Raw genomic sequence first — 12,190 nt, forward strand, 5'->3', positions numbered from 1 at the left:
GCCACAACAGCCCCCTGTCAGCGTCATCTGCACCGTCGTCGTCGCCCAGCAGCAGGCACCCTCCATGCAGTTGGCTCAGCTCAGTCCTGATTTGTAGAAATGAGGGGCGTGAGGCTGGTAGTTTCCTCCGGTTTGTCTCCCCGGCTCCATCTTTGGCTTCCAAGCAGAGTTGGGGTCATCGTTGTGGGTATTTGGGACGCTCCCATTTGCAAAATGTTTAAGGCCTTCTCTTGCATGATCTCCTTTGCTACTCTTACCACCTCTGTGGCACCCCACGTAGCAGGTGAGGCAGCTGAGGTCAGGGTGCTGCGGTGACTTGCGTAGTTCCCAGGCTAGCAAGGGTCAGAGCCTGAGGCCTTCTGTCCTGCAGCCTCCCCAGGGATCCCCAGAACCCACCCTGGGTCCTCCTTCCTCATCCCTGTCTGCTTTGTGGGGTCGGTCCCAAGGCAGCTGAGGGCCAGTCCTGACCCCCAACCTCCATCTGTGCCACAGCCGCTGTCCTTGGTGCTGAAGTTTGTGGCCTCGTCCTCCCATCCTTACCTTGGCTGGGGTGAAGTCTGGGGTGGAGCTGGTCTCTCAGGTCTCTCAAAGGATGGTCTATCCAAGCTGGTGGACCCCTGTACCCTCAGGGGAGATGGGTGTCCCGGTCTGACCCCCGCCTCCCCAAAGGACTAAGGCAGAGCTGGGAGCTGTGGCCACCAGCCCTGGGAGCAGGAGCGCCTGTAAGTCTGTCCTGCTCCCCGCAGGCTGTGGCAGCAGCCAGATCTGCACTGTCCCTGGGGCCCGGCGTAGCCAGTCAGTATTCTGGGAAGCACCATGGCTCCAGAAAGGCACAGAGGCCCTTTTATGCCAGCCAGCACTCTGACCCAGTGGCCTAGTGGGCACAAAAGGAAGAGGGAACAGGGAGCTGAGCATCCAGGAGTCAGGAAGTGCGGGAGCCTGTGGGTGGGCCCCTTCCCAGTTGGATCTCAGGGAGAGCCTCCCTACTTACCGTGCGGAGGCAAAGGGCAGAGCAGAGATCGGGCTGGGGGCCTCCCAAGGTCCTCCCGACATCCCACTGCTCTCACTGCCCTTGCTGCCCTCCTCCTCCTTTCTCCCACCTGCTCCCTTCCCTTCCTCCTGTTTCCCTCCTCCTCTCTTCTCTTCCCTCCCTTTCTTTTCCCTCCCTCCCTCCCCTTTCTCCCTTCCTCCTCCCTTTCTTCCTCCCTCCCTCCTTCCTTTCCCTTTCCTTCTCTCTTCCTCCCCTTTCTCCCTCCCCACATTCTCTTTTGCCTCTCTCCCCCATTGCTGTTTCCCGAGCTCATTTTTCATCTCTCCAGTTCTCTCTCCATGTCTTTTATGCCCACCTTGAAAACAGTAAACAGCCAGCAGGAAGATGAGAAGCCTGCTGGTAACTGGAGTGTCAGCACCCAGCCTGTCTCCCTGCAGACCAGACCTAGCCAGGAGGGGCTGGGAAGGGCCTTACCAGTCCACTAGCATCTTGAAAGGCTGAGAATAAACAGCTTTCTCCAGGGGCAGTGCCTTCTAGTGGGGATGCTCTGGCTGTAACCACCCTTATCTCCATATAAATGGGCATTTTGTGCCTGTGTCGAAGGGGAAACTAAATCAAGGAAGCCAAGCTTAAAAGCTGCCTAAATGACCTAGTCTTGTGTTGAGATGTAGGGGCCGGGGTGGGCAGGGAAGACGTGCTGCTGCATAGCAGCCTCTGGAGAGCCCACAGGCGGATAAAGCTGGGCTGTACACCCGACATTATTACCGGTTGCGCTCCACACATGCGATTCCCTCAAATGCAGACCCAGCAGAGAGCCAGCGGCTCCCGTGGTGTTTCCATGCACTTTGCTTTTTGGCTCGCTCTGGACGTCACGTCCTCTGCTTTGAGCTCCTGGGCCCAAGTGCCATCGTGTACCACTTGTTAAAATCCTCAAGTCCACAGAAACCTGACTCTGATTGGAGCAGAGCCTGCGCCTCAGCCCAGGGCCGTCCAGCAGGCTGCACTGAGCTGGCCTGGTGGAGAAGCCTAACTTCACAGAGGCCTCCCCCGGGTACCCTCACTGCGGCGACAGGTCACTGGGGCAAGACCCCTGACCCTGCTGGCTTGGGGCAACCCCGGAGTTGGTGCTGAGCTGTGAGCACCGGGACGCTACACGATCCAGGAGGTGTGGCTGACCGTGCCAGGAGGCTGTTCTCAGGGCAGTCCTGCTGCCCAAGGCTCAGGCTTTCTTCGGGCCCCTGTTGCTCTCACTGTCCGCCTTTCTTTTCCAGGGGAGCCACGATGAGCTGTCGGAAAATGAGGAGGACTTGGAAGAGAAGTCGGAGAGTGAGGGCAGTGACTACTCCCCTAACAAAAAGAAGAAGAAGAAACTCAAGGACAAGAAGGAGAAAAAAGCCAAGCGAAAAAAGAAGGGCGATGACGAGGATGAGAATGACGATGGGTGCCTAAAGGTAACGACGGAGGCGGCTGGAGGGAGGGCACAGCCGCTGGGACAGCCGAGCCAGGGAGCCCTGAGTGAAAGGGCCAGACCATCCTTTCCCATGGGCGGCGGTCAGGGCCCGATGGGTGTGTGTGTGTGTGTGTGTGTGTGTGTGTGTGTGTGTACATGTGGAGGTTGAACGTATGTTTGTGCGAAACACTGTAGCCACATTTGAAATAATGACGGACAGAGCTGGGAGTGTGGGGAGGAAGGTGTGCAGCCTCTTTGATGTGTGGTCTGCCATCTGGATCTCAACTCCGCAATGGGGCACGACACTCTTCTGAAGAGAGTGATGTCTGAGCTCAAGTTTCGTGTCATGCATCTCTTGCTTGGAGCAGTTTGGGCAAATACCCCAGCAACTCAAACCTTTGCCAGCAAGAAGGCTGGGCAGCCCCACTCAGAGCAGGAGAGGAACTTTGTTACTGGGCGCGGGTTCTGACATTCTGCTCACAGGAGCACGACCAGGAAAGCTGTAGCGAGGGGCCCACAGCTCCCCTGGGCAAAGCGTCCTCTCCAAGCCTATGGGGCGTGATGTGAAGAAGCCTCTGAGGCCGCACCATCGGGGCTCCTCAGGGAGGGGGCCCAGGGTAAGGCCTGTGGATGGCGCTTGAGCAGGGCACAGGACCGCGAGTCACCCAGGACTAGCCTGCTCCCTTCGTCCTTCCACTGGGGCACCCAGGCTCAGTTTGGGCTGGACTGGATTTAAGGATAAGTGCTCTGTAAATATTAATACAGTGACTGAGGCAGAAATGGTGACTGGCAGCGACTGATGTTAGGAAGTCCCCGTGCTGTCCCAGCACCCAGAGGGATGTCACTAGTCGGCAGTTGTGTTATGCGTCATCTGTGACTGATAATAGCTGTGGGGCTGACAGCAGTTGAAAGAGTGATTCAGGGTTATTTTGTAACAATGTCAGCCGCTCACGCTCACTCACATGCTGCTCTGCTTCCTGGTGGGAGCCGAGTGGAGGCCCGATGTGCCTCCAGGAATGGCTGTGTGTCATGGGGGCAGTTCAGCCGCGGGAGGGGGTCCCACATAGGAGCACCTCCGAAATGTCACAGAGAACAGGAGGTGCAGAGCTCTGGGCAGGTGGGAGAATGGGCGTAGCAGCAGCTCAGGGCTTCTTGGTCACCCACTGCTGCCTCCAGCAGGCAGGAAGCAGGCCTGGGTTCTGGTTGTCCACGTGGAGACCCAGCGGGTCCCTTGACTGGACTGGCTCGAGTCACATGCCCATCTTGATCAGGGACTGCTGCCTGGAGTGGCACGTGCTGATTGGCTGAAAGGATCAGTGGGTGGGGCTGGAGCAGCGGTCCGGAACAAGTGGGAAATCAAGGCCCTGTGCTTCCAAGCTCCAGTGCTGACTCGTTCCCTCTGGTGAGGCAGGTGCTGTTTTCCCCATTTTATCGATGGGGAAATTAAGGCGTAGAGAGGTGAAGTAGCTTGTCCACCTCTCACTGCAGGTATGTGGCAGAGCCTGGAATAGAACCGGCGTCTGTCTGGCTCCAGAGTCTAGCACCCCCACCCCCACCCCATCCCAGCCAGCTCGGGCCTGTTCTGAGATCTGACACCCAGGCTGACTGTCTGACAAGCTCACTCTGTGCCCCTGGGAAGTCACACGCCTCCCTGGGCCTCAGTGTCCCATCCAGAAGGTGAAACAGTAGCTGAGGGACCCTCTTGGGGTTGTGCCAGGTCCTTACCCTGGCCAGGGCACACCTGGCTGGCCCTGGAACGAGGCAGTGGCCTGTCCTTTTATACGGGGTCCATGTGTGTCTGTACCGGGGACGTCTGGGATGGTCTCTGTTGTCCCCCACATGCCTCAGGCAGCCTTGAACCTGCTGGCTCCCTGGGGACATGTGCCTCCAAAACCCATCTCCAGGCCACTGTTCTGTCCCAGTGCTCAGATTCCCCAAACATTCCTCCCGGAGAGAGACACTGTGACTATTCTTGCCCCCCTCCCAAGGCCCCCACTTGGCCCTGCACCTCCTCATAAACTGGCATCTGAGCCATGCTGATCAGTGGGTGTTTCAGCGGTGGCTGAGAGCTGCTCTCGTTAGGTGGCAGGCATGACCGCTCCCCTTCCCCTTGTTCCCAGGCCTCCTGGGTAGGGGCCCTGGGGATAGGGGTGTAGGTTAGAACCACCCCACCTCCCATCCTACCTCCCGCCCATGTCTCTGCAGGAGCCCAAGTCCTCAGGGCAGCTCATGGCCGAGTGGGGCCTGGATGACGTGGACTATCTGTTCTCGGAGGCCGACTACCACACGCTGACCAACTACAAGGCCTTCAGCCAGTTCCTCAGGTGAGCTGCGGCCAGCGGCCACAGCTGTGTGTCCACGTGTGGTCAGAGGGACAGAGCCCGGCTTCTGGGGTGAGGTGTGGCGGTCAGGCTGAGTGTGACCCTGGGCAGAGCTGGCAGGATGGTGGGACCCCTTCCGTGTTAGCAGATGGCCCTGCCTCCCTCGTTTGTCCTATGCCTGGGGCTGGAGGTCCCAGTCAGTCTCAGGGAGCTTTAAGCCCCCACGCCCCTCTCAGCTCTGGAAGATACTGATGCCTGCTGCAGGCCCCTTGCTCTGGCCCCTTAGGTCTTGCAGGGTCTGGAAACCCCATTAATTAGAAGATTGCCAACCCCATAAACAGGGACTCAGGAGCATTTTAGGGGTGGACTGCTCTCTCACCTTTGTCCTCTCCCCTGCCCCCCCTTTCTGCCTGGGTTTCCCAACCTGGAGCATGGGGCTGGTGCTACCTATTCCAGGTGTGGGAGAAGAAGGGGTGGGCCCTGCGGGGTCACGTGGGGGGTCTCATCCCCTCCATGGCACTGCTCTCACCTCCCACCTCTCCCCCTACACAGGCCACTCATTGCCAAGAAGAACCCGAAGATTCCCATGTCCAAAATGATGACTGTCCTGGGCGCCAAGTGGCGGGAGTTCAGCGCCAACAACCCCTTCAAGGGCAGCTCAGCGGCGGCAGCCGCTGCGGCAGTGGCTGCGGCTGTGGAGACAGTTACCATCGCCCCTCCACTGGCCGTCAGCCCCCAGCAGGCACCCCAGCCCGTGCCCATTCGCAAGGCCAAGACCAAGGAGGGCAAGGGTAAGGCTGCGGTGGTTGGGCACCCAGCCCTGCTGGCAGGGGCCTGCCTTGGTCCTGTGGCCTCGGGCAGCTGGGCAGCTGGGACAGTCTCTCAAGGACCTAGACCCTTAGCTGACCTTGACCCACATGGCTTTCTCGGCTACATTGCAGCAGTTTCATAGCTTCTGTCCTGCCTCTCTCTTGCAGGGCTGGGGGATAAGTGGAGGAGATGGTGCTCAGAGCTCTGGGGGGCTTGCCCTGTCCCCCTCCGACTTGGGCATGGAGGAGAGGAGAGGGGAGCCCCAGGCTGAGGGAAGTCTCTTGAGTTTGGGGCTGCACCATCTCCAGGGAGAAGGGGCCAGGGTTAGCCTGTGACCCCTCTTGCCTGAGCACGGGGCCCTTGGGGTAACAGTCGTGCAGGGGCGTGGGCAAGGCCGGTTTCTGGGGAGGCCCGGAAGGAGTCCAACCCGCAAAGTTGGACTCAGTGGCGGGTGTCTTGATGGGGATAATAGGGACAGCAGTGGCGCTCTGTGACTTGAAGTCCCGGGGGAGGGACCTCTCCTGGGTGGAGGGTTTCTGGCCTCACTGCAGGTAGGGATGTTAACCTCTCCAGGGCTCTCAGTGGTGGTGGGGTCGGCAGCTCAGCCTTTCTGGGTACGCTGATTGGATTCTGATGGGGGCTTAGGGACCCCTTGTTTCAGTCCTAAGGAGCTTTGGTTTCTGGGACAATGTGCCCTTTTGCCAGGTCCCTGCAGGGCCGGTGGGTAGAGTGACAGGGGTGAGAGCCTGCTTCTGCTCGGGTCCCTTGCTGGCCTCTGCCCTGGCTTTCTCGTTTCCTCTCTGGCTCCAGCAGCTGAGCTATTGATTCCGTGGGCTGCCTATTCAGTGCCTGAAAAATTGAAATAGATTTTCCGTGGTGGCGCCAAGGTTACAGCTGGGCCCCCAGCCCCACCTCTGTGCAAACAGATGCTGTTGGAGAGCCCGGGGTATGGCCACTTGCCTCCAGCCCCCAGCTTCCCTGCTAAGCCCAGTGGCAGAGGCTGATGGGGGGTCATTACTCCTCAGGTGGCTAATTGTTCTGTGGCCAGGGCCATAAAAACAGCCTCCACCCTACTGCCTACTGGGGAGCCAGCATTTCCCAGGGGAATTGGCAGAGACGGGGGTGGTCTCGAGTAGTGCCAGCATTGCCTGGGCCTGGGGATAACCCAGAGGCTGACAACTAGGGGAAGGGCTTCCTGGCTCCGAACATCCCTCCAGGGCACAGGTGTGGCCCACAGGTGGGTGGCTGTGCCCTTGGTGGCCCTGCTAGCTAGCCATGGCTCCATCAGGGATAGCTCCTATCCTGGGAGAGGGGACAGGGCAGGGCTGTTCCCAAGATGACCAGTGTTTCTGCTGTTTGTATAACAGAAGAGGGGCAGTGTGGTGGTCAGGGCAGAGCCTGAGCCTGGATTATTGTCGCCCCGCACCCCCATGGGCCCGACATGCTGTGTAACTGTAAATAGAACTTGACCTCTCTGAGCCTCCGCCTTCTCTGAAAAGGGCGGGGGTAGAACCCACCCTGTCCTTGTCGAGCTACCCCGATGGTTGAGTGAATCGTGGCCGCAGTGAGCAGCCGTGTTGCTTATTCCATGTGACCTTCCAGGGCCTGGAGTGAGAAAGAAGATCAAGGGCTCCAAGGACGCCAAGAAAAAGGGCAAGGGGAAAAAGGTGGCCGGGCTCAAGTTCCGCTTCGGAGGGGTCAGCAACAAGAGGAAGAAAGGCTCCTCGGTGAGCGTGTGCGTGTGTGTGCGAGTGTGGGCATGTGTGTGAGCATGTGAGAGTGTGAGCCTGGGCGTGTAGTGAGTGTACATGTGAGTGTGAGTGTTAGAGTACGTTGGAGTATGAGAGGGTATGTGAGTATGAGTGGCTGTGAGACAGCGAGACCCCATGCACTTAAGCGTGTCTGTGGGTGTGTGTACGGGACCAGGCCTGAGAAGCATGTGTGTTGATGCGTGTGCGTGCCATGTGAAGGTCGGGGTGACTGTGGGAAGAAAGCCGGGCTGTTGGTTTTCCTGACCTGGCCTGGGGGCAGGTCCCGCCTCTCCCCCATCTCTCCTCCCACGCTCCATGCAGGCCTGCTGGGCCTGAGTTTCCCAACCTAATTGGTGAGGGGTTCAGACTGAATCCTCCCCAGAGCCCTTGCAGCTTGGACTCTGGATGTGGAACCCACCCGGCTGATCTGGGGGCTCAGTCCTAGCTCTGCTGTCCCTAGCTGCCACTCCATCTGGGCAGCAGATGGGAGGGCCAGAGGGCCCTTCAGAGTCCTAATGGGGCCTGGACGCCCATGTCTGCTGGGAGGCTGGACCCCAGGAAGGTGGCATGTAGGCAGGATGAGACTGGGCTGGAGCCCTGACCCCTCCAGGGCCAGCTCTGGCACCAGGTTCAGATTGACCCTAAGGGAACCCACCTCAGGAGCACTTTTTATCGCTTCTCCATAGGGGTGACATTCATACCCCCCACTTGTACAGGGTACCTGTTTACCTCACCTTCTCCCAGCCCTGTAGAGGGTCAGAAATGGAAGCCATTTCTCTGTCCCTTGGTTGAGGCAAGTGACAGGTCTTGAGTTTAGCTGGAGGGGAGCATAGAGCAGCAGGTGTGGCCCAGCCTGGAGTTGGTGGTCCAGGTCAGCCCAGCAAATATTTGTTGAGCACACACTAATTGTCTAGGCTCTCTGCTCAGCCATGGTCCACCCTGCTCCAGAGGCTTACAGTCTGCAAGGGGTTTGGGCAAGTACACTGGGAGAGAGCCAGCGACAGGCAGATGGGACAGGCCAGACCTGGCACACAGGCTGTGCAACAGGTTCTGTTAAGCAGGGATCTGGGAAGGCTTCTTGGGGGTGGTGTCCTTAGGGTTTCCTCTTGAGGGATGTGTAGAAGTTTGGAGTTTGGCAGGGCGGAGGTCGTGGCCTAGGGAGAGGTACTGAGGTAGAAAATGTGGGAACTGTGTGAGGGCTGGAGAGCAGGGCTTGGGGACAGTGGTGGGACATCAGGTTGGCCTGGTGGGTTTCTGGCTAGGTGGAGAGAAGATGAACCACGGCAAGCACCGTGCCCTGCCCCACACCCTCTCTGCCCAGGCCAGGGAAGCCCTTGGGATGAGCTCCCAGGGCAGGCTCTGGGCTCACAGGGCCCTCCCCACCCCCTGCAGAGCGAGGAAGATGACCGGGAAGAGTCAGACTTCGACAGCGCCAGCATCCACAGCGCCTCTGTGCGCTCCGAGTGTTCTGCCGCCCTAGGGAAGAAGAGCAAGAGGAGACGCAAGAAGAAGAGGGGTAGGACTTCCTGTGTGCAGGGTTCCCACGGCCACCATCCTTATGCCGCAGCCGCTCCTGGCCTCAGCCAGGCAGTCCCCCGTGCTTCCTCAGCCACCCTGGTCTGCTGTCAGGAGGGGAGGGTCCCGGTCCAGGGAGGCTAAATTCCAGAGCTGTGGTGTGAGCCACCGCAGGGCATTGGCACCAGCAGAGAGGGCAGAAGGCAGTGCTTCGTAACCTCGTCCACCATCCACCCATTCAATCATCCACTCCTCTAGCCATCATCTATCCCCTCATCCCTATTCCCTTACCCATCCTCCCTGTCTCCATCCCTCCTCCTTTCCTACTTTACTTTTATCCATCTCTTCACGCCTTTACTCCCTTAGCCATTACCTTTGACATTCGTTCACCCTGTGTGTCTACCCACCATCCATTCATCCAACATCTATTAAGCAGCTACTACGTGCCCGTGCAGCCTGGGGTGGAGATTGGTTGGGCATTGGGAGTGGAGACAAGGCGTGCATGGCTGCCTCTGCCCCTCCCCAGCTGATGATGGTGATGGCTATGAGACTGACCACCAGGACTACTGTGAGGTGTGCCAGCAGGGAGGGGAAATCATCCTGTGTGACACCTGCCCGCGGGCCTACCACCTCGTCTGCCTGGACCCAGAGCTGGAGAAGGCTCCCGAGGGCAAGTGGAGCTGTCCCCACTGTGTAAGCCCTTGGCAGAGACCTGGGTGGGGTGCGGCCTGTGCCTGGCTGCCTGTACACCTGTGCGGGTCATGTTGGGGCAGACGTGGGGGGTGCTGAGTGGGACGGAGGGAGTCCCTTCCTGGTGGTCCAGGCCCCTGGCCCTGGGTGCAGGGTGCCTCCATCTGTACTCCTCTCTCCAGGAGAAGGAGGGGGTTCAGTGGGAGCCGAAGGACGAGGAAGAGGAGGAGGAGGAGGGCGGCTGCGAGGAAGAGGAGGACGACCACATGGAGTTCTGCCGAGTGTGCAAGGACGGTGGCGAGTTGCTCTGCTGCGACGCCTGCCCCTCCTCCTACCACCTGCACTGCCTCAACCCGCCACTGCCCGAGATCCCAAACGGTGAATGGCTCTGCCCGCGCTGTACTGTGAGTGTTCTGCCCGCCCCGCGCCGAACGCCCCGCCCCGCCGGCCAGGCCCCGCCCATCACGGCCAGGCCTGTCCCTGCCTGGCAGGACCCTGCTCACCAAGGCCCCGCCTCCGCCAGCCCAGGCCCCGCCCGACCCACAGGCCTGGCCCACCACACGCCAGGCCACGCCCCCCAGTGCCACCCCGCCCACGAGGGCCCACCTGCGACGCTTCAGGCCCCACCAAGCCACGCCCCTCGCGGCCCCGCCCTGCCAGCCACTAGCCGTGGTCTGAGCCCCGCCCACCGCCCGCCACAGCTCCCCCCTCGTCCGGAGTCCCGCCCACTGCCTCCCCCAGACCTGCTCTGCTCACAATTCCCTAAAGACTCAGATGCAGTTTTCTCACCCGAAACCTGAAAAAGGAGCCTTTATGAAAAGAGACAGGTGGTGACAATCCTCACCAACCAACACTGCCACTGTTTACCGGGCATCCCTGAACCCGTACTGAGTTTGCAAGTATCAGTCCTTTTGTTAGTACCGTTTTTAGATGAGAAAACCTTAGCTCAGGGAGCTAAAGTGACTTGCCTAAGGCCACACAACGGCAGAACTGTCCACTCAGACCCACTCTGGACCTGGCTCCTGTCGCAGGGCTGGGGGTGGTGGGAGGGTAGGAGTCCCCTGGGGCTGGGGCCTCAGTTTCTGCAGGGAGAGGAGAGCACCCTGCACTGGCGCCCCCATGCTCTGAGGTATCCCCTAGGCCCCCCCAGTGCTGGATACCCCCACCTCTGGGTCCCGGGCTGTGCTCTGGGCCAGTCCTTGGTTACCCGCGTGTATCTGGGTTTCTGTTGTGTGTATGCACTTGTGCGCGCGTGTGTGTGTGAGTGTGCGTGTGTGTGCATGTGCACATGTGTATGTGTGCACATGTATGCATGTGTGCATGTGTGCGCACGTGTGTGCTCACGTGCAGACCCTCATTGCCCATCTCCTGTGTGCAGAGCACACGCGGGCTCCTGAGGACAGGGCCGTGTCACAGAGTCACAGCGCTGCCGTCTGACTGGGAGAGCAGTGCGGCTCCCTGCCTGCTGTCATGGGAGCCTCAAGGTGGGGCCCTGGGGCTAAGCCCTGAACTTGGGGACTCTCCTCTGTCCACAGTGTCCCCCACTGAAGGGCAAAGTCCAGCGGATCCTGCATTGGCGGTGGACGGAGCCCCCGGCCCCCTTCCTCGTAGGGCTGTCAGGACCCGAAGTGGAGCCCAGCCTCCCCCCACCCAAGCCCCTCGAGGGCCTCCCGGAGAGGGAGTTTTTTGTCAAGTGGGCTGGGCTCTCCTACTGGCACTGCTCCTGGGTGAAGGAGCTACAGGTGAGGCACCTGGGCAGGTGTGGCTGTGCTAAGGCTCAGCCCCTGAGTGAGGGACATTGTTGCGAGTTGGGGAGGGGGAGGCTGAAGGTGAGGACTGTCCTGCCTGGGAGCCTGGCTAGAGTTTGGGGGAAGCTGGGTCAGGGGTCACGCGAGCCACAGCCCATCTCCCTCTCGTAACCTCACCCCCTCCGGGAGCAGCTGGAGCTGTACCACACGGTGATGTATCGCAACTACCAAAGAAAGAATGATATGGACGAACCACCGCCCTTCGACTACGGCTCCGGTGACGAGGACAGCAAGAGTGAGAAGAGGAAGAGCAAGGACCCTCTCTATGCCAAGATGGAGGAGCGCTTCTACCGCTACGGCATCAAGCCCGAGTGGATGATGATCCACCGTATCCTGAACCACAGGTGAGTTCCTGGCGGGGGGTGGCCCTGAGCCCCACTGGAGGTGGTGCCTGCAGCTGGGACAGGCCGCTCCGTGGCTCTGTGGAATGGGCCCAGGGCCACGGAGGGTGCAGTGGGGGCAGCAGGAAGAGGCCGAGGGCCCCCACGGTCGGCAATTTGACTGTCTACCTGGAGGGTTGTCATACACACGCAAGCACGCACGTCACATTTGTGGTGGGAGAAGAGTTCCAGAGTCACAAATACGAAGGTGCAAATGAATGATGGGCTTGTGAAACTAGCACAAGGTGGGCCACTCAGTGGTTCCACACCCGGTGCTCCTGGGCTCCTGCCGAACTTAGTGCTTGATACCTGTTGGAGGGTCCTATTTGTCCTTCTTTTATAACAACAGCCAGCAGCACTGAGCACTGTCTATCCCAAGAGGTGGGTGCTTTATTTCTGCCTCTGTTTTATGGATTCAAGAGCAGGCACAGCAAGTTTAAGCCACTTGCCTAAAGTCACACAGCCAAGAGGTGG

At 59.7% G+C, this 12,190-nt stretch overlaps 1 protein-coding gene across 2 annotated transcripts in view; it reads left to right on the forward strand.

The window, feature by feature from the left end:
* Positions 1 to 12,190, forward strand: part of CHD5 (chromodomain helicase DNA binding protein 5) — a 63,041-nt gene that overhangs the window by 15,687 nt on the left and 35,164 nt on the right. For both annotated transcript variants that reach the window (XM_081056266.1, XM_081056267.1), the window contains exons 3-11: positions 2,263 to 2,442; positions 4,647 to 4,765; positions 5,315 to 5,553; positions 7,175 to 7,299; positions 8,716 to 8,839; positions 9,365 to 9,531; positions 9,711 to 9,932; positions 11,064 to 11,270; positions 11,469 to 11,680. In XM_081056266.1, the coding sequence (XP_080912392.1) occupies positions 2,263 to 2,442; positions 4,647 to 4,765; positions 5,315 to 5,553; positions 7,175 to 7,299; positions 8,716 to 8,839; positions 9,365 to 9,531; positions 9,711 to 9,932; positions 11,064 to 11,270; positions 11,469 to 11,680 (1,595 nt within the window). The remainder of the gene's footprint in view (positions 1 to 2,262; positions 2,443 to 4,646; positions 4,766 to 5,314; positions 5,554 to 7,174; positions 7,300 to 8,715; positions 8,840 to 9,364; positions 9,532 to 9,710; positions 9,933 to 11,063; positions 11,271 to 11,468; positions 11,681 to 12,190) is intronic.

The sequence above is a fragment of the Rhinolophus hipposideros genome (assembly GCF_964194185.1).
Source record: "Rhinolophus hipposideros genome assembly, chromosome: 8".
NCBI classification, from domain to species: Eukaryota; Metazoa; Chordata; class Mammalia; order Chiroptera; family Rhinolophidae; genus Rhinolophus; species Rhinolophus hipposideros.